General features: G+C 39.6%; 2 protein-coding genes across 5 annotated transcripts in view; one reads left to right on the forward strand and one right to left on the reverse strand.

The window, feature by feature from the left end:
* On the reverse strand, nucleotides 1–27,823 carry LOC139751811 (alpha-ketoglutarate-dependent dioxygenase alkB homolog 6). 4 transcript variants are annotated; one of them, XM_071667399.1, is made up of 5 exons: nucleotides 27,799–27,823; nucleotides 20,478–20,532; nucleotides 14,749–14,925; nucleotides 6,939–7,043; nucleotides 1–2,351 (listed from the first exon to the last, which is right to left on the reverse strand). In XM_071667399.1, exons 2-5 carry the CDS (start codon nucleotides 20,508–20,510, stop codon nucleotides 1,989–1,991), a joined length of 678 nt encoding a protein of 225 aa, XP_071523500.1. In that variant the 5' UTR covers nucleotides 20,511–20,532; nucleotides 27,799–27,823; the 3' UTR covers nucleotides 1–1,988. The 4 variants fall into 4 exon arrangements, with proteins under 4 accessions (XP_071523500.1, XP_071523501.1, XP_071523498.1 ...); XM_071667400.1 differs by lacking the exon at nucleotides 27,799–27,823 and adding an exon at nucleotides 25,790–25,882; XM_071667397.1 differs by lacking the exon at nucleotides 27,799–27,823 and adding an exon at nucleotides 24,800–25,126.
* The window catches only part of LOC139751810 (acyl-coenzyme A thioesterase 5-like), a 99,420-nt gene continuing 96,846 nt past the window's right edge, over nucleotides 25,368–27,941 (forward strand). Inside the window, exons 1-2 of the mRNA XM_071667396.1 lie at nucleotides 25,368–25,502; nucleotides 27,785–27,915. The gene's annotated coding sequence lies outside the window, so the exon portion shown is untranslated. The remainder of the gene's footprint in view (nucleotides 25,503–27,784; nucleotides 27,916–27,941) is intronic.

Here is a 27,941-nt window from a genome sequence, read left to right on the forward strand (position 1 = left end):
TTTCTTCTCTGTCTGGAATATGATCTTCCAAACCAAAAATAATTAGTAATTTGTGTCTACTGACCTCTTGCTTAATTAATCTTTTTATTACTGGTATCACCCACTTTTCATCTAGATTCTTCAGTGTGCACTATCAGTATGTCTCTAACTTTCTCTAATTTCTCCTTTTTGCTAACAAGCACTGATCCTGTATGCTCTGCACTTTTCTAAACCTGTTATCAAGAAAACTTTAAAATTCCTTGATTACTCCATCTCTGACAGCGCAAATCACTCTTTCTGCAATTTCATTCAGTTCTCTCTCTACCTTTGTTAGTATGGTGCTAGGTCTGTGTACCACTACATCCTTCTTCATGCTCTGTTGATCAGCTGCCAAAGTTGGATCTCCCTCCCCACTATTGATGACAGATTCATTCTTTTAGTTGATCAGCTTGAAGGACATTCTGTCAGATTCAGGATGTTTTATTCATTCTTTTAGTTAATCAGCTTGAAGGACATTCTGTAAAGGCCCATCAGAACTTGTGTGTGTAATTACATATTTGTATGGTATGGGGAGAGTTTTACACATGTGGGGCCCCATCTCCTGAACTTTCTAGTGCCATTAACTTTCAAAAACTACTAGTATTCTCTTCCTCGCTGGTTATTTTATTCCAGTCATCCATCACCCCAAAATGAAACCAGTACTTCTTAACATACTTTGTAACAAATGTTTAACACTGGTTTTTGTTATGGCCTCTAGTTACTCTGATGCTGCATCTCTTGAGGATTGCTTCGTCAGTACTATCCAGATGATTTAAAAACTTGAAGGGTACCCTATCTCTCTCCTCTCATCTCCTTTCCTCCATGGTGCACAGCTTTGTAACCCTCAGCCTCTCATAGTAGCTCAATTCTCTTAATTCAGGTACCATCTTAGTTGCTGTTCTCTGTACCCTCTGTTTCAGATCTTTGAGCTTCTTTAGTTGTGGTGAGCAGCTTTGTAAGGCATAATCCAGATCTGATCTGTGTGGTGAATATTTTCATGAACATGACCTTGTCCATTTATTTGTGTACATGGGTGTAAGTGTTTGTGTGAATGACATGTTTAACAGCTTCTGATACAACAGAAAGACATGAATGTGATGTTTCTCTAGAGCTTCATTTCCAAATGTGTACTTATTTCATACACCAGTGCAGTGTTGGTGGTAATTCACATGACTGCATTTAGAAATAGTACACATTTCACATTAACATTAAGTGTGAGGGAGCTTAGCTGGCAATTGGGGGAAGAATACTGAAAGAATTGTTTCTTTCTTTAACTACTCAGACTAATATAATTTCACACACACTCTTATTACATACACAGGCACAGGATTGGTAGTGAGTAAAGCAAATGTAATTGAAGAAATATTACACTTTACACTCCAAGGTACAGCTACATTGTGTGGCTGGCATGTATTGGAAGGATATTGGAATTTTTCCTCTGGCATAATTCTAGATCTTTATCATCTGTTACAAAAGTCCTCCACTACCTCAGGATTACATGATAAAATCATGCATAACTGTTTCATAATTTCTTCCTCTTTATGTGATCTCATCAAAATCACTCCATGAGTTGCTTATTTTTTCACAGTTCTTATGCAAATCTTCTTTACTTTTTACACCAACTGATACCTATCATAACAATTCCCACTAATAACAGATTATCCAAAAGTCAGTGTATTTTCCTCAGGGTCACTGCATAAGCACTACCTTCAGGTGGGCTGATGCACACTTCTAATAGTGATTGTATGAGTACTTAGGTCAGCAAAAATTTTTCCCATGGCCTTGTAGTGATGAAAGAGACCACTCTAAGCTAATAATGGTAAGACAAGTCAGCTGGAGGTGGGAAAAGATGAAACATCAACTGTTCTTAACCACAATTCTTTAAGACCATATAAGTTATCAGCCACCATTTAAGATTCAGCTACAGTTAGCATCGGTCACTGCAGTACAGTAATTCCATTCAGATAAAACTACTTTCTTCCCCTTCCAAACATTAAATGAGCCTTAAGAACTCTAGGAACATGTCTTATGGTAAGAGATATTCTTGTCCCTCTTTTTATCACATTATCAAGCTTGGGTGTGCATTGTTCAATGTTAAATATGTCCTGGGAGAGAGTATCTTGTGTTACTTCACTTATGCCATGCAAGTAAAAAGTGTAAAGATCTTCCTGGAGAATGAGAAGACTCCGAGCTTCAAGGAGTAGGGAGCCAATGCGCCTTGTACGCTCTGTCTCTTCATCTGAATTTAAGGGTGTATAAAATTCCAGTACTGATTGACTACCTAAACTGATGGTGGTAATAGTTGGGTAGAACATGGGACCATCTACATGGGGCTGAAATAAAAGCAAGGATAAGTGTCATTTTTCCTCTTTACACCTGATCCCTTACTTACAACCTATGCAACTTATGACCATCCATATATATGGCTGGAAAAGAAATTTAGATAAAAAAAGATGAAATATCAACTAAATAATCCAAAATAAAAGGTAAAAAGAAACTACAGAATCATATAATAAAGCTTTTTTTTTTTTGCTTTGTCGCTGTCTCCCGCATTTGCGAGGTAGCGCAAGGAAACAGACGAAAGAAATGGCCCAACCCACCCCCATACACATGTATATACATACATCCCCACACGCAAATACACATACCTACACAGCTTTCCATGGTTTACCCCAGACGCTTCACATGCCTTGATTCAATCCACTGACAGCACGTCAACCCCGGTATACCACATCGCTCCAATTCACTCTATTCCTTGCCCTCCTTTCACCCTCCTGCATGTTCAGGCCCCAATCACTCAAATCTTTTTCACTCCATCTTTCCACCTCCAATTTGGTCTCCCACTTCTCCTCGTTCCCTCCACCTCTGACACATATATCCTCTTTGTCAATCTTTCCTCACTCATTCTCTCCATGTGACCAAACCATTTCAAAATACCCTCTTCTGCTCTCTCAACCACACTCTTTATATTTCCACACATCTCCCTTACCCTGACATTACTTACTCGATCAAACCACCTCCCACCACATATTGTCCTCAAACATCTCATTTCCAGCACATCCACCCTCCTGTGCACAACTCTATCCATAGCCCACGCCTCGCAACCATACAACATTGTTGGAACCACTATTCCTTCAAACATACCCATTTTTGCTTTACGAGATAATGTTCTCGACTTCCACACATTCTTCAAGGCTCCCAGAATTTTCGCCCCTCTCCCACCGTATGATTCACTTCCGCTTCCATGGTTCCATCTGCTGCCAGATCCACTCCCAGATATCTAAAACACTTCACTTCCTCCAGTTTTTCCTCCATTCAAACTTACCTCCCAACTGACTTGACCCTCAACCCTACTGTACCTAATAACCTTGCTCTTTTTCACATTTACTCTTAACTTTCTTCTCTCACACACTTTACCAAACTCAGTCACCAGTTTCTGCAGTTTCTCACATGAATCAGCCACCAGCGCTGTATAATCAGTGAACAACAACTGACTCACTTCCCAAGCTCTCTCATCCACAACAGAACAACAACTGACTCACTTCCAAAGCTCTCTCATCCACAACAGACTGCATACTTGCCCCTCTTTCCAAAACTCTTGCATTCACCTCCCTAACAACCCCATCCATAAACAAATTAAACAACAATGGAGACATCACACACCCCTGCCGCAAACCTACATTCACTGAGAACCAATCACTTTCCTCTCTTCCTACACATACACATGCCTTACATCCTCGATAAAAACTTTTCACTGCTTCTAACAACTTTCCTCCCACACCATATATTCTTAATACCTTCCACAGAGCATCTCTATCAACTCTATCATATGCCTTCTCCAGATCCATAAATGCTACATACAAATCCATTTGCTTTTCTAAGTATTTCTCACACATTCTTCAAAGCAAACACCTGATCCACACATCCTCTACCACTTCTGAAACCACATTGCTCTTCCCCAATCTGATGCTCTGTACATGCCTTCACCCTCTCAATCAATACCCTCCCATATAACTTACCAGGAATACTCAACAAACTTATACCTCTGTAATTTGAGCACTCATTCTTATCCCCTTTGCCTTTGTACAATGGCACTATGCAAGCATTCCGCCAATCCTCAGGCACCTCAGCATGAATCATACATACATTAAATAACCTTACCAACCAGTCAACAATACAGTCACCCCCTTGTTTTAATAAATTATACTGCAATACCATCCAAACCTGCTGCTTTGCCGGCTTTCATCTTCCTCAAAGCTTTTACTACTTCTTCTCTGTTTACCAAATCATTTTCCCTAACCCTCTCACCTTGCACACCACCTCGACCAAAACACCCTATATCTGTCACTCTATCATCAAACACATTCAACAAACCTTCAAAATACTCACTCCATCTCCTTCTCACATCACCACTACTTGTTATCACCTCCCCATTAGCCCCCTTCACTGAAGTTCCCATTTGCTCCCTTGTCTTATGCACTTTATTTACCTCCTTCCAAAACATCTTTTTCTTCTCCCTAAAATTTAATGATACTCTCTCACCCCAACTCTTATTTGCCCTCTTTTTCACCTCTTGCACCTTTCTCTTGACCTCCTGCCTCTTTCTTTTATACATTTCCCATGCATTTTTTCCCTGCAAAAATCGTCCAAATGCCTCTCTCTTCTCTTTCACTAATACTCTTACTTCTTCATCCCACCACTTACTACCCTAGAATTTCTAATCAACCCACCTCTCACATGTCTCATGCCACAAGCATCTTTTGCACAAGCCATCACTGCTTCCCTAAATACATCCCATTCCTCCCCCACTCCCCTTACCTCCTTTGTCCTCACCTTTTTCCATTCTGTACTCTGTCTCTCCTGGTACTTCCTCACACAAGTCTTCTTCCCAAGCTCACTTACTCTCACCACTCTCTTCACCCCAACATTCTCTCTTCTTTTCTGAAAACCCCTACAAATCTTCACCTTAGCCTCCACAAGATAATGATCAGACATCCCTCCAGTTGCACCTCTCAGCACATTAACATCCAAAAGTCTCTCTTTCGCATGCCTATCAATTAACACATAATACAATAACGCTCTCTGGCCATCTCCTTCTAACATACTTACTTATGTATATCTCGCTTTTTAAACCAGGTATTCCCAATCACCAGTCCTTTTTCAGCACATAAATCTACAAGATCTTCACCATTTCCATTTACAACACTGAACACCCCATGTATACCAATTATTCCCTCAACTGCCACATTACTCACCTTTGCATTCAAATCACCCATCACTATAACCCGGTCTTGTGCATGAAAACCACTAACACACTCATTCAGCTGCTCCCAAAACACTTGCCTCTCGTGATCTTTCTTCTCATGCCCAGGTGCATATGCACCAATAATCACCCATCTCTCTCCATCACCTTTCAGTTTTACCCATATCAATCTAGAATTTACTTTCTTACACTCTATCACATACTCCCACAACTCCTGTTTCAGGAGTAGTGCTACTCCTTCCCTTGCTCTTGTCCTCTCACTAACCCCTGACTTTACTCCCAAGACATTCCCAAACCACTCTTCCCCTTTGCCCTTGAGCTTCGTTTCACTCAGAGCCAAAACATCCAGGTTCCTTTCCTCAAACATACAACCTATCTCTCCTTTTTTCTCATCTTGGTTACATGCACACACATTTAGACACCCCAATCTGAGCCTTCGAGGAGGATGAGCACTCCCCGCTTGACTCCTTCTTCTGTTTCCCCTTTTAGAAAGTCAAAATTCAAGGAGGGGAGTGTTTCTGGCCCCCCCGCTCCCGTCCCCTTTAGTCGCCATTTACAACACGAGGAATGTGTGGGAAGTATTCTTTCTCCCCTATCCCCAGGGATATTTATATTTTTCTTAATTCTGTCCATGTAGCAAAATTATTTCCAAATAACAATGTCACTACATTATTTAGTAACCTATCTATGACATTACATGAATCGGACAATCATGATATACATTTTTCCAACGTAACCCTTATCTCAGCTCAAACAGAATTACTCAGTCAATGCTTCTGCATAAGATCTGCTGTTTTTTGGGAATAATTTTCTTCCTCTTAATCTTCCTCCCACTTTACATAACTATAATATTCTAAAACTTCAGTCTGTTATCATATAATGCTTTAAGAGTTCATGAAGGTTGACAAGACTTTGCCTGTTTGCAGTTATGCCATGAGTGAACATTCTTTTGTGGAGGGTGTACAACTATCTGTTGTTGTGAGGTAGTTCAGTCTCAATGAGGGACTTCACACTCCAAAGGAGTTCATTGTTATCCTGCACAGCCTTGAAACTAGAGAAGCCCTTTCTGAGAAATGAGTGATAGGGTAATATAATATTAATAATAATGAAAGATCATGAAAATTGCACAAATTCTATTAACCTCAAGGAATATACGATTATATACTTTCAAGGAATATACCTAATGCACAAATTGACATAACTGAAAAATTCCCTTGATCACTACAAATGTTAACAACATTACCTTTCTCGGTCCCAAACCCTGCTACAGAGAACAAGAAGACATACAAGAGAAAGAATCTGTAACCTCCCGGTGTACACTATTATGGTGTTCCTACTATCCACAAACTACTCAGTAAGTTTATATATCTATATTTCTTCAACTCTTAAACAATATTAATACCACTGCAGTCACTGAGTCTTTGATACATGTCTCAACCCCCATTATTTCACATTTGATTATCATCCATACCCTCTATTTTAAGAATTCTCCTCAGTCTTTTACATAATAATCATTGTTTTTCTTAAATTCCTCAGACTGAAATGATTATTCACAAGCATAATGATACAACATCTAAATACAAATTTAAAAAAGTTCAGAACACAAAGGATTACTACCTGCATTGTGAAAATGTAAATACATAAAGTTCTACTATACCATGATTCCTTGGCCGGGAAGGTACTCATTCACAAGTATGTGGTTTGGCCTCTTCTCCCCAAAGACATTTAGTGCATCTATCTTTTCTATCTGTTGCTCCAACCACTGTGAAAAGTGAATCAATTTGAAATATTAAAGTCTATATCCTAAAGAATAATCGTAATATAACCAGAGAACAGGGTTAAGGTATCGTTAAAGTTTATATCTAAGGGAGCAAATGTAAGATAACCAAAGATTATGAACAAGGTTTTGATGGAATAATAGGGCATGCTATACAGAAATGACATGAAATACTACCGAATGACCCCAGAGATTTCTGAAAAGTGATGTTCAATATTAGTTCTGACACTAGAATGTGAAATTAGAACTGTTTCATCAAAACAATAAAGAACACTGTAAAGTTTCTGTAAATTTTCACCAACACTAAAATCACATATACCTGGACCATGGAAGACCAGAATTGGCCAAAAACCAAACAATATCATGACCATACTTGCCAGGAGTTATCCTGTATCTAACTACACATTATTAGTAAAAACTGTATTTGTTCAAAATTCTTATGCATTAACCAAATAGTATCTGGATATTAGCAAAATCTTCCCTGTTCAACTACTTTAATCCTTGTAAGCCAAGCTTCATTTTCACTAGTATGGAGCACTCATGTCAACAAATGAGAAAGTGACTGGCGGATACACTGATTATTGTCAATCAAATTCTTTTGTGCTGAAGTGGCACCTTCCACATCCAGCAATGATTAATAATGTACTAAGTAAAATTGTTATCCCTAGTAATAAAAAAATGTTGCCATGATACTGAAAACGACTGAAAAGCGAAAGCAAAAATATCTAACCCTGTTAGCTGCATCAAATTCAGAGATCATTGAGAAATTAGAAAATGGGTGTCATGAGGCTTCTGAAAGGAACAAATTTTTAATAATTCATGATATTAGAAATGTGAAGCAAGGCATTAATGGCTAGTTTAAACACTGAACCTGGTGCAATTAACAAAGACAAACATGCTGAAAGTAACCTACATGGGTAGACCTATAGGGGGAATCATTTATTGTGCAATCAACAACAAACAGAACCTCCAAAACTATATATAGTCATAATTCAAAATAATTTACTATTTCCTGTTTGCAGGTCCCAATAGACTGATATTAAGGAATTTTCTACTTACCAGTCGTATATCTTTAATTCTCATACAACCAGTACTTATATGGGAGGGTATTGATTGAGAGGGTGAAGGCATGTACAGAGCATCAGATTGGGGAAGAGCAGTGCGGTTTCAGAAGTGGTAGAGGATGTGTGGATCAGGTGTTTGCTTTGAAGAATGTATGTGAGAAATACTTAGAAAAGCAAATGGATTTGTATGTAGCATTTATGGATCTGGAGAAGGCATATGATAGAGTTGATAGAGATGCTCTGTGGAGGGTATTAAGAATATATGGTGTTGGAGGCAAGCTGTTAGAAGCAGTGAAAAGTTTTTATCGAGGATGTAAGGCATGTGTACGTGTAGGAAGAGAGGAAAGTGATTGGTTCTCAGTGAATGTAGGTTTGCGGCAGGGGTGTGTGATGTCTCCATGGTTGTTTAATTTGTTTATGGATGGGGTTGTAAGGGAGGTAAATGCAAGAGTCCTGGAAAGAGGGGCAAGTATGAAGTCTGTTGGGGATGAGAGAGCTTGGGAAGTGAGTCAGTTGTTGTTCGCTGATGATACAGCGCTGGTGGCTGATTCATGTGAGAAACTGCAGAAGCTGGTGACTGAGTTTGGTAAAGTGTGTGGAAGAAGAAAGTTGAGAGTAAATGTGAATAAGAGCAAGGTTATTAGGTACAGTAGGGGTGAGGGTCAAGTCAATTGGGAGGTGAGTTTGAATGGAGAAAAACTGGAGGAAGTGAAGTGTTTTAGATATCTGGGAGTGGATCTGTCAGCGGATGGAACCATGGAAGCGGAAGTGGATCATAGGGTGGGGGAGGGGGCGAAAATTTTGGGAGCCTTGAAAAATGTGTGGAAGTCGAGAACATTATCTCGGAAAGCAAAAATGGGTATGTTTGAGGGAATAGTGGTTCCAACAATGTTGTATGGTTGCGAGGCGTGGGCTATGGATAGAGATGTGCGCAGGAGGATGGATGTGCTGGAAATGAGATGTTTGAGGACAATGTGTGGTGTGAGGTGGTTTGATCGAGTAAGTAACGTAAGGGTAAGAGAGATGTGTGGAAATAAAAAGAGCGTGGTTGAGAGAGCAGAAGAGGGTGTTTTGAAATGGTTTGGGCACATGGAGAGAATGGGTGAGGAGAGATTGACCAAGAGGATATATGTGTCGGAGGTGGAGGGAACGAGGAGAAGAGGGAGACCAAATTGGAGGTGGAAAGATGGAGTGAAAAAGATTTTGTGTGATCGGGGCCTGAACATGCAGGAGGGTGAAAGGAGGGCAAGGAATAGAGTGAATTGGAGTCATGTGGTATACAGGGGTTGACGTGCTGTCAGTGGATTGAATCAAGGCATGTGAAGCGTCTGGGGTAAACCATGGAAAGCTGTGTAGGTATGTATATTTGCGTGTGTGGACGTGTGTATGTACATGTGTATGGGGGGGGGGGTTGGGCCATTTCTTTCGTCTGTTTCCTTGCGCTACCTCGCAAACGCGGGAGACAGCGACAAAGTATATAAAAAAAAAAAAAAAAAAAAAAAAAAAAAAAAAAAAAAAAACTAAAAACTACAATGAACTTACAAAAAAAAAAAAAAAGATGACTGTACATCAGATAATGGCTGAGAACTGAACTGGAATAATGGAAGATGTGGTGGTAAGAAGGAAATGGTGATGCAGTAGTGACAGCACCCCTAAGTTTGCTTACTCACTTTTTCCTATTTTTCACTCATTCTATCCTGATATCCCCTCTCTAAGCTCACTAACTTTCATCAGTCTCTCCCAACTCATATTATTTCTTCACCTCTACTCAGAAAGCTGAGAGTAAATGTGAATAAGAGCAATGTTATTAGGTACAGTAGGGTTGAAGGACAAGGCATCTAAAGGGGGCTGGAGCAGGAACCCACCCACCCACCCTTCTTGTATTTCAGTTTCTGAAAGAGGGAATAGAGGAAGGAGCGAGGCAGGGAGTGCTCATCCACTTTAAAGGCTTAGGCTGGATGTTTAAATGTATTTGGATGTAACCAAGATGAGAAAAGAGGAGAGATAGTATGTTTGAAGAAAGAAACCTGGATCTTCTGGCTCTGAATGAAAGAAAGTGCTAGGGTAAAGGGGAATGGTTTGGAAATGTCTTTTTTAGGAGTAAGAAACTGGTCAAAGAGCAAGAGCTAAGGATGGAGTAGCACTACCACTGAAGCAGGAGTTGTGGAAGTGTGTAATAGAGTATAAGGAAGTAAATTCTATACTGATGTGGGTAAAGCTGAAAAAGGATGGCATGAAATGGCTAATTATTAGTGCTTATGGACCTGGCCATGAGAAGAAGGATGAAAGTGTTCTGAGTGAGTACTGTGTCAGCATTTTTAATTAAGAGATCGAGTATTAGTGATGGGTGATTTAAATGTGAAGGTAAGTAATGTGGCAGTGAAGGATATAATTGGGGTGCATGGGATACTCAGTTATGCATGAAAATGGTGAACAACTTGTGGAGTTGTGTAAAAAAAAAAGGACTTGTAATTGGGAAAACCTGGTTTAAAAAGAGGGATATAAACAAGCATACATACGTGAAGAGGAGAGGTATTAGTGGATCACATATTAATTAAAAGGAGTGTAAAAGAAAGACCTCTGGATGCAATTGTGCAGAAAGGGGCAGCTGGTGGGATGTTTGATCACTATCTTGAGGAGATGAGGGTGAAGACTTGTTTAGGCTTTCAAAAAAGACAGTGTGAGCTTGGAAAAGAGACTTGCGTGAAGAAATACCAAGAGAGACTGAGTGTAGAATGGCAAAATTTGAGAGTAAATCATGTAAGGAGAGTGGGTGAGGAATGGGAGGTATTTATGGAAGCAATACTCGCACATGCAAGAGATGCATGTGGCATGCAAAAGGTGGGAGCTGGGCTGATTAGGAGTAGTGTGAGTGGTGGGATGAAGTTAGGTTGCTATTGAAAGAAAAGAGGCATTCAGGTAGTCCTAACAAGGAAGGAGTGCAAATGATTGGGGGATGAATATGAGAAAGTGGCAGAGGAAGATGCAGAGGCTGAAAATGATGGCAAATGAGATTTTAGGTGAGGGAGTATCAGCAAACTTTAGGAAGAATGAAATGTTTTGGAAGGAAGTCAATAATGTACACAAGACAAAAGGACAAATGGGAACTTCAGTGAAGAGGTCAAAAGGGGAAGTGTGAACAGTTAGTGATGAAGTGAATGTTTTGAAGGACTGTTAAATATGTATGATGACAAACTGCCAGATGTAGGATGTTAAGGTTGTGGTGGTATGCAAAGTTAGAGATTTATGGAAAGTGGTTTGGTGAAGAGAGAAGAGGTGATGAATGCCTGTGGAAGATGAAATGTGGCAAGGCGGTGGGAGTTGATGGTATTGCGGTTGAATTTTTTAAGAAGGGGTGACTGTATTGATTGGTTGGTAAGGATTTTCAATGTATGTATGGATCATAGTGAGGTGCCTGAAGGCTGGCAGAATGCATTTATAGTGGCATCATAAAAAGGCATGGGGGATAAAGGTGACTGTTCAAACTACACAATTATAAGTTTGTTGAGTATGGGAGGTTACTGATCAAGAAGATGAAGGCAGATTGCATACCTGCACTTCTCTACTTCTCTCCAAGACCCTTGCCTTTAGCTGCAGGAAACTCTAGAAGGGTCCTAGGTAACACAAGGGCTCTTTTATAGAAAAAGGTCTTGGGTAACTGAAAATAGATATAAATATGTCCCCTGAATAAGGGCATATGAAGTGGCCTGGGGAAACCATGGAGAGGTCTGGGAGGCCTGGTTGAGGCTGTGGTTTTGGTGCATTACACATAACTGCTAGAAAATTGACATGAGTGAATGAGGTCATTTCTTCATTTGTTCCTGATACTACCTTCAGCTTTTATTACTGCCCGTAATTGCTGCAAGCATGTTATCCGTGCAGTCAAGTGATACTATATTCAGAGGAAGTGCGATAGCCTCTCCTTGTCATCCACTGATAGGTCTTTCTGGTCTTCAGCTAAGGGAACCTCTAAAAACTTCTGTTGCTCTACCTTTCCATCACTTTTCCATTCTGATGGTACTACAGCTGTCTTTCCCATTCATAAAGCAACCCTGGTTCCCGTTTTCTCCTCTAACTCCACCTTGGATGACTCTAACATTCCTTCAACCCCTGATGCTCCTCTTACTAACCCTAAGCTTCTTCCTGTAATATCTTTTCGGACTGTCCAAAAAAGTGCCCCTTTCTCTGGACGTAATCAAGGCTTATGGTCCTGATGGCATCCATCCCCATGTACTGAAAGAGTATGCTTCTCAACTTGCACCTGTGCTTACTTGTCTGTTCTGTTTTTGTTTAAAAACCAAAACTTTCCTTCTCCTTGGAAATATGCTTTGATAAATCCCATCCCTAAGAAGGGTGATCGTTCTGACCCCTCTGATTACTGTCTTAGTCTTTTGACATCTACCATTTCCAAAGCCTTTGAATCCCTCCTCAATTCCCATATCCTTAAACACCTCAAAAATCACAGTCTTCTCTCTGATCACTAGTATGGCTTCTGTAAGGTGAGATTCACTGGTGATGTTCTTTCCTGTCTTACTAATGTCTGGTCATCATCCCTAAAAGATTTTGGGGAGTCACATGTAACTGTCCTTGACAGGGCTTTTGACAAGGTTTGGCATTGGGGTCTCATCTCTAAGCTCCCCTCTTTTGGCTTCCCTCCCTCACTTTGCTCCTTCATATCTAGCTTCCTCTCTGGATCAACCACCACCCATTTCTCCATCAACAGCAGTGTCCTTCAAGGTTCTATCCTGTTCCCTACACTTTTTCTCCTTTTTTTCAACAATTTCCACTCCTCCAGAAATAATCCAATGCACTTATACACTGATGACTCAACACTGCATTCATCCACATCCTTCAATTCTTATCCCTCTTCCCTCACTTGTCTTGACACAACTTCCTCAACAAACTCAGACTTGGACTGGATACCTCAGTGGACTTGACAAAATTGTTAAGTTTAATGCCTCCGAGACCCAGTTTCTACCCAACTCATTATCAAAAACTCTCAGAACTTTCATCTTTCCTTTGACGGATCTGTAATTCCACCTCTTGACTCAATGCACATACTTGGTATTACTGTAATATCCACTCTCTTGGGAGCCCCACATGGCAGGTATAGCTAAGTCTGCCTTTAAGAAACTGGGTGTCCTATTTAGATGTTGAAACTTCTCTTCTGAACAGTTGCTCCATTTATACGAGGGAGTGACATGTCTTTGTATGGAGTACTGCTCTCATATTTGGGATGGTTCTAGCTCTGTATCCTTACTTGACAGAGTTGACTTAAAAGCAGACCGACTCATAAACTGTCCCTGGCGAACTTCCAAACTTGACCCCATTGCCTTATGCTGCAATGTTGGTTCACTTTCCTGCTTCTGTAGGTATTACTATGGTTTTTGTTTGGAGAGCTGGCTGCTTATGTGCCCACACCATTAGCTAGACCAAGCAATACTTAGCAAGCTGCTGCACCACATGATTATAGTGTGGCCATCAGCAACTCAATGGTGGGCCATTTTGATACCTGCTTCTTTCCTTTCATGTCAAAGCTTTGGAATTCTCTACCTTATCATGTCTTTCCCAATAACTATGATGCAGCACATTTCAAAAGACAGGTCTTTCACTTTCTCTAATTTGTAAATACTTTCCCTTGTCTTTTCTTTTTCCATATCATAATTCTCGATATTTCAATTAAGGCTCGGCCTTGATGTGGGCTTCTGTCTGTGACTGAAGCCTTCAACATAAAAAATTAATATATATATTTACTGTGATAATGTAAACAATCCAGGAAATGACAAATTCTCAGGATGCAAAAGGGATGGCCAAGCTCTTCACTGGTGCAGTACACATATAAAGACAAAATTCTCAGCAGACATCAAAATATGAGCAAGAGCAGGTACCTGCATTCATGTTCAGCTGTTTGTCTACCCATGAACTCAAGAAAAATGGCAAGAAACTTTTGCTATGATACCAAACCAGCAAACATCAATAATGCCAAATTGTCCATCTCTATTCTTTCTGCTATGGGGAGTACTTGAGAGATATCTTAAAAATGGTTTCCTTAATGGTGGTTGAAATACAAAACAGCAACTTACATCATGGAGATGTACATTATGCTATCACTGTTTACTTTATAGTTGTGGACGGAGTTTGAGAAGGAAAATACTAGGAGCCTTGTTTGGGGAGACAGTTCTCAGGCAGGGAGGCTATCCTTACATGACTTGAAAGGCAAAGAAAACTGGTAGTTTGCCATGTTCTACTGAATATTTCTATCTCGATGACAGTATCATGTAACAATGATATCTATAATTGAATTATCCCTGTTCTTGCTGGCATACTTTTTGGAACTTGCACATCTATATCCTCATACGTCTATTTAATCTAATCTATCATCACTAATCACTACCTTAAGCTTCACTGTCCTCACCAGATACTACAAAAGAAAATGACATGTCAGTGATGGATACTGAAAAACAATAATATGCTTCTGGAAGAAATATTTCAGTAATTGGTTGAATGAGTGGTTATAAGAACATCCCATGCTAGGCCTTCACTTCTCTATTATAGTGAAGGTCACTGTCCTCAATCAATACTTGTTCAATTATTTTCTACAGCCTCTAACTACAAACTTTACTCACGGAAGGAATAGGTTCTGCAACCATTCCTTTAGGATGTGGAAGCCCTCCCCAGTTCTGCAGCCTTCTACGTGCTAACTCTTTCCACTTAGGTTTTGGAGCAGCATAAATTTCATGCAAAAGATGTGTCTCTTCCTCTGTTGTGATGAACTCTGGGATGTAGTAAGCAGCAGCTGGAGCCTGATGAAATACATTCTGAATTAGACCACTGAGGAAAGGTTCATAAAAAAAATAGTAGCTGAATTGATGTGTATGACTTTTTTGCTGACAAATTGTCAAATGGGGAGAGATTTACATTAGTGGGGTTCTAATTTCTTAACCTTATTTACACACCTTCTTTAAGATGATACAGATACCTGCCTTAAATTGATTTTGGAGGTTGCTTGGCTTGAGGCCAAACTAGTGTGTTATTCTGTTGGTCCATCATGATGCTGGAGGCTGTGGACCCTAGGCTCATGGAAGCACCATATACATACACAGTATATGCTCTTGTTTGGGGAAAAATACCCATTTATTGGCCAACTATAGAGGGTAGGATTAAAATTAGCATGTGTACTAAGCCAGGTACCTTGTCAGGGATTTAACACAAGCCCATGATATTCATGGTTTAGAGTCCACAATTACACTACAGAGATGTAAGGCACTACCAGGAGTCCAAAGACAATTTGCCATTTTTATCCCTTTGGGTATGCAACTTATTCTTCTTTCTTGCCTTTTCTAGTGCTCAAAAATTGACTTTCTTATAAGAATTTCTGTAAGACCTTTCTCCGTTATTCATTTGTCACCTTGCCAAAGGGTGAGGAGAGAGCCTATGCTTTGCTATTCTTTTCTACTGCTCTTTAGGGGACTGTATCTTTTTCATTAATGTAAGGATAGACTACTTTGCTTGGACCTGGGTCTGTGTACCTATGTGACTCTTATATCTGCCACAAGATCCAACTTTTTTACCTGCCTTCTATGTGGCTCAGCAACAGAAGTTCCCTGGCTGTCCAGATATAGACAATCTACCCAGTCTTCTTCTCTTTTGTCTTCATCAGAGCTCACTCTCTGGAGAAATCCACGAGGTTCATTACCATTATCTCCATTACATAAAACTATGTTGTCTCTCATGTAGCAGTTCAGTGCCTTACCCTGGTCTCCTTACATATAACATTTTTCCCCTCTTCCTCTCCCTTGGCACTTTACCTTTTACCAGTGACATCTTGACCAACACTGAAAGTGGTGTGTCGAGTATATCCACACAACCTTCAGCTCATGGTGAAAATCAATGAGGACCAAACAAAACACTTTAGTGAATTGTTGGGTTTATTGTGTCTTCCAATGTGAAAATACTTTTCAACTTAACAATCAGTTCCTCAAATATCCTTACATCACTGGTTACAGCTAATCCTTAATTGACACTATTCCAAATTTTTTTTTTTTTTTTTTTTTTTTTATACTTTGTCGCTGTCTCCCGCGTTTGCGAGGTAGCGCAAGGAAACAGACGAAAGAAATGGCCCAACCCCCCCCATACACATGTACATACACACGTCCACACACGCAATATACATACCTACACAGCTTTCCATGGTTTACCCCAGACGCTTCACATGCCTTGATTCAATCCACTGACAGCACGTCAACCCCTGTATACCACATCGCTCCAATTCACTCTATTCCTTGCCCTCCTTTCACCCTCCTGCATGTTCAGGCCCCGATCACACAAAATCCTTTTCACTCCATCTTTCCACCTCCAATTTGGTCTCCCTCTTCTCCTCGTTCCCTCCACCTCCGACACATATATCCTCTTGGTCAATCTTTCCTCACTCATTCTCTCCATGTGCCCAAACCACTTCAAAACACCCTCTTCTGCTCTCTCAACCACGCTCTTTTTATTTCCACACATCCCTCTTACCCTTACGTTACTTACTCGATCAAACCACCTCACACCACACATTGTCCTCAAACATCTCATTTCCAGCACATCCATCCTCCTGCGCACAACTCTATCCATAGCCCACGCCTCGCAACCATACAACATTGTTGGAACCACTATTCCTTCAAACATACCCATTTTTGCTTTCCGGGATAATGTTCTCGACTTCCACACATTTTTCAAGGCTCCCAAAATTTTCGCCCCCTCCCCCACCCTATGATCCACTTCCGCTTCCATGGTTCCATCCGCTGACAGATCCACTCCCAGATATCTAAAACACTTCACTTCCTCCAGCCTCTCACCATTCAAACTCACCTCCCAATTGACTTGACCCTCAACCCTACTGTACCTAATAACCTTGCTCTTATTGACATTTACTCTTAACTTTCTTCTTCCACACACTTTATCAAACTCCGTCACCAGCTTCTGCAGTTTCTCACATGAATCCGCCACCAGCGCTGTATCATCAGCGAACAACAACTGACTCACTTCCCAAGCTCTCTCATCCCCAACAGACTTCATACTTGCCCCTCTTTCCAAAACTCTTGCATTTACCTCCCTAACAACCCCATCCATAAACAAATTAAACAACCATGGAGACATCACACACCCCTGCCGCAAACCTACATTCACTGAGAACCAATCACTTTCCTCTCTTCCTACACGTACACATGCCTTACATCCTCGATAAAAACTTTTCACTGCTTCTAACAACTTGCCTCCCACACCATATATTCTTAATACCTTCCACAGAGCATCTCTATCAACTCTATCATATGCCTTCTCCAGATCCATAAATGCTACATACAAATCCATTTGCTTTTCTAAGTATTTCTCACATACATTCTTCAAAGCAAACACCTGATCCACACATCCTCTACCACTTCTGAAACCACACTGCTCTTCCCCAATCTATTCCAAATGAATTGAAAAAATTTTTGAATTTTCTCCTGCCTTGCTTGCAAAATTTTTTTTTGATTTTCCTCCTTTCTTATCTTTGCTCTCATATCTTACAGATGCTGACTGGTTGGAGGGCTTCCTCTGTCTTCTATACAGCACATCTTGAAGCTCCTTTGCTTTTTGACATCTTATATAAAACAATTCCTCTATATCTGAGGTTAGAGATATCAAAATCCATACTATACAGAATCTTTTACCACAATGAATTGATTCTCAGTTCACATTACTGTAGCAGTTGTTGAGTTTTCATAATTTCTGTAATTATACAGAGGTCCCTTACCTCCCTTGGTTTTGAGTATATAACCATGTGAGCAAACATGGCATCTTAGTTGAGCATCTGAGGCTTTCCATGGCATCACCTAGATTTTTTCAATGCACTGGAAGTGGCATGTTTCCTCGGGCTGCCTATAGCCTATCCCAGCAGAATACCAGCACTAGAAGGTAGGAGTGTCATAACCAGGTGGTGCTGCTTAGGTAAACATCGAGGTAACCTTTTGTGCAATGTAGCTGGCTGACTGCTCTGTAGGAGTAAAGACGGGCAGCATCAGGGTTGACATACTACCTTCACATCATTACCTTACAGTTTTAAACATAATTTCTTCGTATATTTATAGAACAAGATTGTTGCTTTTGAAGTGCTACAAGTCTGTTTTCAATCCTAAAGTATTCATTACAGGACCTCTGGTATTTATCCCCCCACCCCCATTTCATAGCACCTTGCAAACCACAGGGTCTTCCAAGAACATAACCCTTGTCACTGGCAAGGGACTTCTGTATATCTTTCTTGATAAGTTGAAACATATAACACTTGTTTCTTCGTAGTTTTATCAGTCTTATTTATGATGTTTTCTCATTTCATAAAAGATACACTGTCTTTTCCCTTATTGTACTTGAAAAGCACAACTTTTCATAAGGACTGGGAAATTCAGATGCCTGCTTAAGGGGTTACTTATGTTGCAATTGTTGGTAGGGGTGAAAGAGGGGCTAGAAGTTGTGTCAGCATGGATTTTATATTAATGGTTGCAGCTTTTATACTTAGGAGTGTAACTGGTATGTGGCTGATTTTTTAGTGTTTCATGAGTATTTCTATATGTTATACATTTGAATATGATGAAAAGTATATCTTAAAAATACAGTACTTACCAGCAATATGTAACAAAGGAAAAAATCCCTGGTAAGTTATATGATAATAAAATTTTTAGTCCATTACTGTAAATACTAATTCTAAAAAGGTTGATAGGCTGTAATCTTTGAAATTTCAAAATGAAATTTTCATACCCTTAGAACTTCCTGTACTGAACATCCCATACTGCACTACAAGTAGGTATAATGGACAGCTGATGTATCATTACCAGTGCACATATCTTAATTTACGTAAGATCTGGCATTCTCATGATGTAACTAGTGGGTTTCAATGCAGTCTAAACTTTTGGAGTTTATTTTATGAAACTTTAATACAATACAATGCAGTCTGTTGTCGATGAGAGAGCTTGGGGAGTGAGTCAGTTGTTGTTCGCTGATGATACAGCGCTGGTGGCTAATTCGGGTGAGAAACTGCAGAAGCTGGTGGCTGAGTTTGATGAAGTGTGTGAAAGAAGAAAGCTGAGAGTAAATGTGAATAAGAGCAAGGTTATTAGGTACAGTAGGATTGAGGGACAAGTCAATTGGGAGGTAAGTTTGAATGGAGAAAAACTGGAGGAAGTGAAGTGTTTTAGATATCTGGGAGTAGATTTGGCAGCAGATGGAACCATGGAAGTGGAAGTGAGTCACAGGGTGGGGGAGGGGGCGAAAGTTCTGGGAGCGTTGAAAAATGTGTGGAAGGTGAGAACATTATCTTGGAAAGCAAAAATGGATATGTTTGAAGGAATAGTGGTTCCAACAATGCTATATAGTTGCGAGGCATGGGCTATAGATAGAGTTGTGCGCAGGAGGGTGGATGTTTAGAAATGAGATGTTTGAGGACAATATGTGGTGTGAGGTGCTTTGATCGAGTAAGTAATGAAAGTGGAAGAGAGATGTGTGGTAATAAAAAGAGTGTGGTTGAGAGAGCAGAAGAGGGTGTTTTGAAATGGTTTGGTCACATGGAGAGAATGAGGGAGGAAAGATTGACAAAGAGGATATATGTGTCAGAGGTGGAGGGAACGAGGAGAAGTGGGAGACCAAATTGGAGGTGGAAAGATGGAGTGCAAAAGATTTTGAGTGATTGGGGCCTGAACATGCAGGAGGATGCAAGGTGTGCAAGGAATAGAGTGAATTGGAACGATGTGGTATACCGGGGTCGACATGCTGTCAATGGATTGAACCAGGGCATGTGAAGTGTCTGGGGTAAACCATGGAAAGTTTTGTGGGGCCTGGATGTGGAAAGGGAGCTGTGGTTTCAGTGCATTATACATGACAGCTAGAGACTGAGTGTGAATGAATGTGGCCTTTGTTGTCTTTTCCTAGCGCTACCTCGCACGCATGCGGGGAGAGGGGGTTGTCATTTCATGGGTGGAGGGGTGGCGATGGGAATGAATAAAGACAGTAAGTATGAATTATGTACATGTGTATATATGTATATGTCTGTGTATGTATATATATATATGTATATGTTGAAATGTATAGGTATGTATATGTGCGTGTGTGGACGTGTATGTATGTATGTACATGTGTATGTGGGTGGGTTGGGCCATTCTTTCGTCTATTTCCTTAGGCTACCTTGCTAACGCGGGAGACAGCGACAAGGTATAATAAATAATGATAAAATATGAATTATTGAAATTCACTGTGGTAAGATTTACAATTATTGCCAGTCTCTAATATCTGTAAATATGTTTGGGAAAGATCTTTGCTAAAATCAAAATAACAGGTTACTCACTTTATTAACTCTAAATTCCTTGAAGAATGTCATGGTTTCTTGTTTGAGAATATATCTGTCAACATAAGGTGTTATTAGGAACTGAACTATTTGCATGATGAAAAGAACCTAAAAATCTAAATTAAAAAGTCAGAATGTTTTGAAATGATAAGACACACTGTAAGTAGATTTTGATATTTCAATTTGCTAACCTACCTGAGACAAAAGTAGTGCAGGTAACCAAACTTCTTTTTAACTCTCCAAACTTCTCCATTGTGCTAAAGTTGCATATATTTAATGTACAAAAATAAAGAGTTTTCAGTATGAGCCAGTTGGTCCCTAAGGTTTGCAATTTGAATCAGGAGCTAATGTAAAGTGCCACATGTTATACTGTGCTGCATGATCAAGAGCACTGTAAACTAGTTTAATGACAACCAACAAAATGCCTGAAGTTAACTTCAGTTTCCCAAAAAAGAAAAAAAAAAAGGTGTCAGGCTCATTATCATGATTACTCTAAAGTCAAAATAGCAACAAAAATACATGGACAGAGTTCCATTCTAAGAGATAGCAATTAATGGCATGAAATGATCAAAATCGTTCTCCCATAACCAATTTTTTTTCTGGAATCAAATAAATTACCCATAAAAATTTAATAATTGTTGAGTGAAATGCTATGATATTCCACAGTATGTGATGACCATACTAAATCACAACTTTACAAACATGGGATCTTAATAATCACAAATTTTTCAGTCATTTTAGAAATGAGATAAATGTCGTTTGCTATGTAATAGCATGGTTTCTTGTTTAAGAATATGTCAGCATAATATATTCTTAGGAACTCAACCATTTGCATGATGTAAAGAACCTAAGAATCTAAATAAAAATGCTGCTGATTTTTGATGGTATTCCAATGCATTTATGTTAACCCATAATTTTTCTGATCTTATTGGCTCTCTTATGATTAAACAAAGAAACAGTCCCATTCACAATTTACCTGTCGTAATTTAGGTTAAATTTTAGGGAGAATAAAAAGATGTTTTGGAAGGAGGTAAATAACATATGTAAGACAAGTTGGACAAATGGGAACATCAGTGAAGGGGGCATGTGAGAAGGTTGTAACAGGTAGTGATGAAGTGAGAAGGAGAGGGAGTGAGTATTTTGAAGGTTTGTTAAATGTGTTTGATGACAGAGTGGCAGATATAGGGTGTTTTGGTCGAGGTGGTGTGCAAATTGAGAAGGCCAGGGAGAATGGTTTGGTAAACAGAGAAGAGGTGGTGAAAGCTTTGTAGAAGATGAAATCCAGCAAGGCACCAGGTTTGAATGGTACTGCAGTGGGATGTATTATAAAAGGGGGTGACTGTGTTGTTGACTGGATGGTAAGGATATTCAATGTATGTATGGGTCGTGGTGAAGTGCCTGAGGATTGGCAGAACGCATGCAAAGTGCCATTGTACCAAGGCAAAGGGGATAAAAGTGAGTGTTCAAACTACACAGGCATAAGTTTGTTATGTTTTCCTGGGGAAATTACATGGGAGGGTATTGATTTGAGAGGGTGAAGGCATGTACAGAGCATCAGATTGGGGAAGCGCAGTGTGGTTTCAGAAGTGGTAGAGGATGTGTGGATCAGGTGTTTGCTTTGAAGAATGTATGTGAGAAATACTTAAAAAAGCAGATGGATTTGTATGTAGCATTTATGGATCTGGAGAAGACATATGATAGGGATGATAGAGATGCTATGTGGAAGGTGTTAAGAGTATATGGTGTGAGAAGTAAGTTGCTAGAAGCAGCAAAAAGTTTCTACCAAGGATGTATGGCATGTGTACAAGTAGGAAGAGAGGAGAGTGATTGGTTTCCAGTGGATGATGTTTTGTGGCAGGGGTGTGTAATGTCCCCATGGTTGTTTAATTTGCTTATGGATGGGGTGGTTAGGAAGGTAAATGCAAGAGTTTTGGAGAGATAGGCGAGTATGCAGTCTGCTGTGGATGAGAGGGACTGGGAAGTGAGTCAGTTGTTCACCGATGACATAGCTCTAGTGGCTGAATCAGGTGAGAAACTGCAGAGGTTGGTGATTGAGTTTGGAAAAGCGTGTGAAAGGACAGAGTTGAGAGTAATTGTGAATAAGAATAAGGTTATTAAGTTCAATAGGGTTTAGGGACAAGTTAATTGGGATGTAAGTTTCAATGGAGAAAAATTGGAGAAAGTGAGGTGTTTCAGATATCTGGGAGTGGACTTAGCAGCAGATGGAACTATGGAAGCAGAACTGAGCCTCAGGGTGGGGGAGGGGGTGAAGGTTCTGTGAGCGATGAAGAGTGTTTGGAAAGAGAGAGCGTTATCTCGAAGCAAAAATGGGTGTGTCTGAAGGAATAATAGTTCCAATAATGATATATGGTTGTGAGGCGTGGGCTACAGATAGGGGTGTACAGAGCAGGGTGGATGTGTTGGAAATGAAATGTTTGAGGACAATATGTGGTGTGAGGTGGTTTGATCGAGTAAGTAATGAAAGGGTAAGAGAGAGGTGTGGAAATGAAAAAGAGTGTGGTTGAGAGAGCAGAAGAGGGTGTGTTGAAATGGTTTAGACATATGGAGGGAATGAGTGAGGAAACATTGACAAAGGATATATGTGTCAAGGGTGAAGGGAACAAGGAGAAGCAGGAGACCAGACTGGAGATGGAAGGATGGAGTGAAAAAGATTTTGAGAGATCAGGGTCTGATCATACAGGAGGGTGAGAGGCTTGCAAGGAATAGAGTGAATTGGAACGATATGGTATAATGGGGTTGACTTGCTGTCAATGGACTAAACCTGGGCATGTGAAGCGTCTGGGAAAGGTCTGTGGAGCCTGGATGTGGATAGAGAGCTGTGGTTTCGATGCATTACACATGACAGCTAGAGACTGAGTGTGAACGAATGTTGAGTAGAGTTTTGAGCCTTACATTCTCTTGTACAGTATCATATACAGCAACAGTAATACATCATGAAAAATGTGGTTAACTAAAAAAAAAAAAGAAAAGAAAATCACCTTATCTACATAACGGTCAGCATTATGCTTGATATTTTTAATAGTCTAGTTGAAAAATACCAGTCACACCCAGGATTCAGCATCATGATAGTACTAGATGTCAACAAACAGACAACACAGCAGGTGGCTTTGTGAATTCCAGCAGCAGCATAGTCTACTGTAGTTTTAATCTTACTCCCATTATGGAAAACTGGTGTTTTAATAGGTTCTGTTGATATTTGACATATTGTATTATGTCCTTTTATACTTATAATCCACATTTTTCCTGTTGTATTCTTCTTACTATCGCCTTATCTAATATTGTTCGATGAAATATATGCCAAATCGTGATCTGCAGCTTTTATTGTGTTCTGTAAATACTACACAGGTATAGCTGAATGAAATTCAAGAATATCCAAGGCTAATAGCAATACTGTAATGCTAATATATTCCACAGTTAGATTGACCAGAGGATTAAACAGGATGACAGCATATTATACTAAGCGTAGATGTGCAAGTTAGTATTACTTAAGACGCAAAGGAGTCTAACCTTTTCCATCACACAGTAATAGTCCATTTTAGCAGTGCATCACTATCATCCTGGCATAGAGTGAGATTTTGATCTGCAGTGGTGATGTGTTAAGATAATAAAATACTGCTGTCGGACATGATTTAGAGTCTTGCATTTTAATATACTTGATTAAACATGGTTATAGTGGTGAGGGTGATGAGGATCAGGGAAAAAAAGATAAACTGCTCTCAAGACACAGGTGAATAATGTACAGGACCAATAAAAACCATTAAAGGTAATTGTTTAGCAGAAACATATCAATTTTACTATGGTCTGCTTCTTTAGATCATGTACAGTAGGTGTTTGTGGGGAGGTTAGCCGTTAGTACGCACAGCAACTCCGTGTATTTTTTTTTTTTTTTTTTGCAGGGGGTAATTGCCGCGATGTTTAACCTTTCTGTGGATGTCTGGTACATTTTGATTGGAATACTGATTTTTTTTTTTTTTTTTATAAGTCTTGGCTTCTAGGGAAAGTTATGTTTTCGTAGGTTCTGTTGATATGGTACAAGGGCTACACCCACTTTTACTTTAATTAACCTTTAACTTTCCCTAAGCTTCTTAATCCTCACCATTTTGATTTAGACTAATATCATAGAAAATTATCTTAATCACGCTTCGCCACTCTTATTGTACTGCCTAAACACTGCATTACCCCTTCAAAAAAAAAAATAATTCACTGGTATTATCCCTTCACAAACAAAAATAATTCACTATCTAAAAGCAACAGCTATTAATGAATTTTTTCCCACTTAATCTTCTGTATAATTTACTTACCACAACTTTGTTCAGCACCTGATATAGATTGAAGAAATATGCCGCCTAGCGAGCATTTGGTACACTAAGCGACAACACGTTTTGAGCGAATAGTGAAGACAGCGAGCATTGTCCAGGTTGTGAAGATATGAATATCAAGTGCTATTCACTCCATTACGAGGGAAAAAAGATATAGTGCGGATATGTTTCGGAAGGTCCCACCTGACTTGCCAATTGCCCTATTATAGCCTGTCAAAAATAGGTACAGAAGAATTATTTCAGCACTTCCTTCACAGGCCCCCCTTATCCAGATGTGTATATCTAAATAACCTAGATAAGGGCAGATACTATAGGCTTTGTATGAGGGACAGTCTCTATGACGTGACTTCTTAAAGGTTAGTGCTAAGAGCATTTGGTTTGGTGTAACAGTGTTGGGCTTAACAACAACATTGTATTGTTACCCCTGACTGTCGATGACTTGTCTTCTTATTCGGGACACTTTCGTTTTCCCTGTAAAATTTTCTATTGACGTTTTTCGACATGGTGAACATTTGTATCGTTGTCGGATGTGGCAGTTAGCAAACTGCGCGTTCAAATTTGAGTTTCAATCGTCTATCAAAAGACCCCGAAAGAAGGAGAGTTCGGCAGCCATCACTCGGAAAAATTCTAAACCTTGCCCAGACAATGATGTGAGAGAGAGAATGTGGAATTAATTTGGTCAGCGGTAAGTAGATGCCTTCGTTATCAGTTTAGTTCTTTATTCAGGTTTTTGCAGAAGTGTTTAGAGATAGGTCTATTCAAGCTGGGTATTGGATTTCTAACATCCGTGCCAGTGGGGGGGGGGGGGGGGTTAATGGCGATGTTTTAGAGCAGAACAAATTATATATGAAACATTTACAAGTAAAATAAGATATTTGAAGTTCAGATACTTACATGTGTGCTTCTAATTCTTCTGTGGTGAGGCTGAAACATTTACAAGTAAAATAAGATATTTGAAGTTCAGATACTTACATGTGTGCTTTTAATTCTTCTGTGGTGAGGCATCCGGGTGTCACATTTAAATGAAAATGTCCAAAAGACACGACTGGCTGTGCTTTAAAGCTGTCAGACCAACCTTTAAAAAAGAAAAAAATGAATCTGGTAGGCTTCTTGTTCGCTTGATTTTTTTCTTTTTTAGCCACAGAAACCTAAGATTTAGAGTAAATTGACATCATATTCACAGCTGATTCAGCCGCCATGTTTGTTGTTTCGCCCACCCGAAATTTGCGCGAGTGCAGAAATGAGTTGTTTTAGTGACCGGATCTATTTTTATGGACTGGGAAGTAGTTTTACATTTGTGGGACCACAACTATAGAACGTCCTCTGCTACTGTTCAACTTTTTAGATGTGTGCATTACCCGCATTTACCACGTTTTTGTTATTCCTATCATTCACTGCTCTTCTACTGCAATTTTTTTTTACACCTTCTTGATAAGTTTATTGCTTGATTTTATGCAGTGGCCTGTTTTTTTCCAAGTTACCTGCTTGATTTCATGTGTCCTGTGGTTGCCCTATCCATACAACTTTCGAAGAATTTTTCTCTTCACGTCATCAGTATGGTTTAAAAACTTAATGGTTTTGATCAGGTCACCCCTCACGTTTTTCTCTTACATGGTTTACAAAAGAATGGCTTCTAGCTATTCTTTGTAACTTAGCTCATAATTCTTGTACCATTTTCGGTGCCCTTTTGGCCTTCTCTATTAGTTCTTTGTGCTTTAGGTACGATGATCAATTTTGAGAAGCATTTCTTAGTTTTGGCAGTGTGTCGGTTGTGAATAACTTACTAAATATTTCTTTATCTCTTCTGATATCTATTTGCAGACAGCTTGTCGCCTTTACTGTTTTCATGATGTGGGACTTTAGCTACAGGTTAGGGACCATTTCAGTTCCCAATTCCCCCTTATACATATATTCCTGAGGCTTATTTCCTGCTAGATGATTTTCATATTGAAGTTCTTATTTCACTGTATTCATGGGATGAATTTTATCAACCGCCAATCAGTACAACTCTAGTGTGTCAAGGTCCCCTTGTAAGTTGATGTAGTTTTCCTCGCTTTTCACTTCCATAAATTTTTCATCTGTAAACATATTCTGAAATGATTCTCCTGAAGAGAATGCTGTGGCACCTCACTGGTGCGTATGTGTAATTATCGAGTTGTACTGTAGTTTTATACTCTTGTTATTAGTTTATGTTTTTACTCTTGTTATTACTTGTTCGGGGAGTGTTTTACACTCATGTCCCGTCTCTTAACCTTGCATATGTGTACCGTGTCTTTAACCCAGTGTATGTACACACACACACACACACACACACACACACCATAGCTTATGCTAACAGCACGAGTGAGCGAAAACTTTTGTCTGAAAACGGAACTCAGTTTTTGGACGTTTCTCTCTTTGGGTTAACGCCCGAGTGGAGACCCACTAGGGTCGAGACCCAGAGGGGTCAGTGCAAAGTAGGGGGACTGCAGAAAATCAGTTGTTGAATATCTACTTAATCTCAACTTTAAGTTATGTATAAACGCACAACAGAGCGATCGGCTCTTTGAAGTAATGAAGTCATTTTTTGTAACTTCTCAGAGTTATTTTTAGTATCTGAGATCATTTCTTTTTTAGTAGATATCGTTGCTAAGGCTTGTCAGTCTATCGTTCGTCACTTGTCAGCATTATTGTTGTCAGGATCTTGATAAATTTTAGTTCCAGAGAATACTTATCGTAAATGTTAATCGTTCACAACATTCAATAACTTTATGAAATTCAGATTTTGTATAGCATAAATCCCCTTTGATGTACACCGCACCAAGTCCAGTTTCTAATTTTCCTTTTTGTATCTAGGAATATACTTGAGCTGCTGGAGTACGCTTATTAATCGGGGAAATCTTTAGCATATGATGGAAGTTTATTTACAAAAATTATTATGTGGGTGATTTATCTGGTAGATATTTACCGCTGTGATTTTTTTTTCAGGGCCATTTACTTACCTTCATCACACTTGTTCCCGTCTTGGAGTGGTGGAATTGAGAAATTGGCTTTGGTGGCATTAGTGTTTCATGACTGAAACTGGGAGAAGATTATGTCAGCATGAGGCACCTCTACAGGTAAGACTGAACGAAGATCTGAATCC

The sequence above is a fragment of the Panulirus ornatus genome, chromosome 12 (genome assembly GCF_036320965.1).
Source record: "Panulirus ornatus isolate Po-2019 chromosome 12, ASM3632096v1, whole genome shotgun sequence".
Taxonomy (NCBI): Eukaryota; Metazoa; Arthropoda; class Malacostraca; order Decapoda; family Palinuridae; genus Panulirus; species Panulirus ornatus.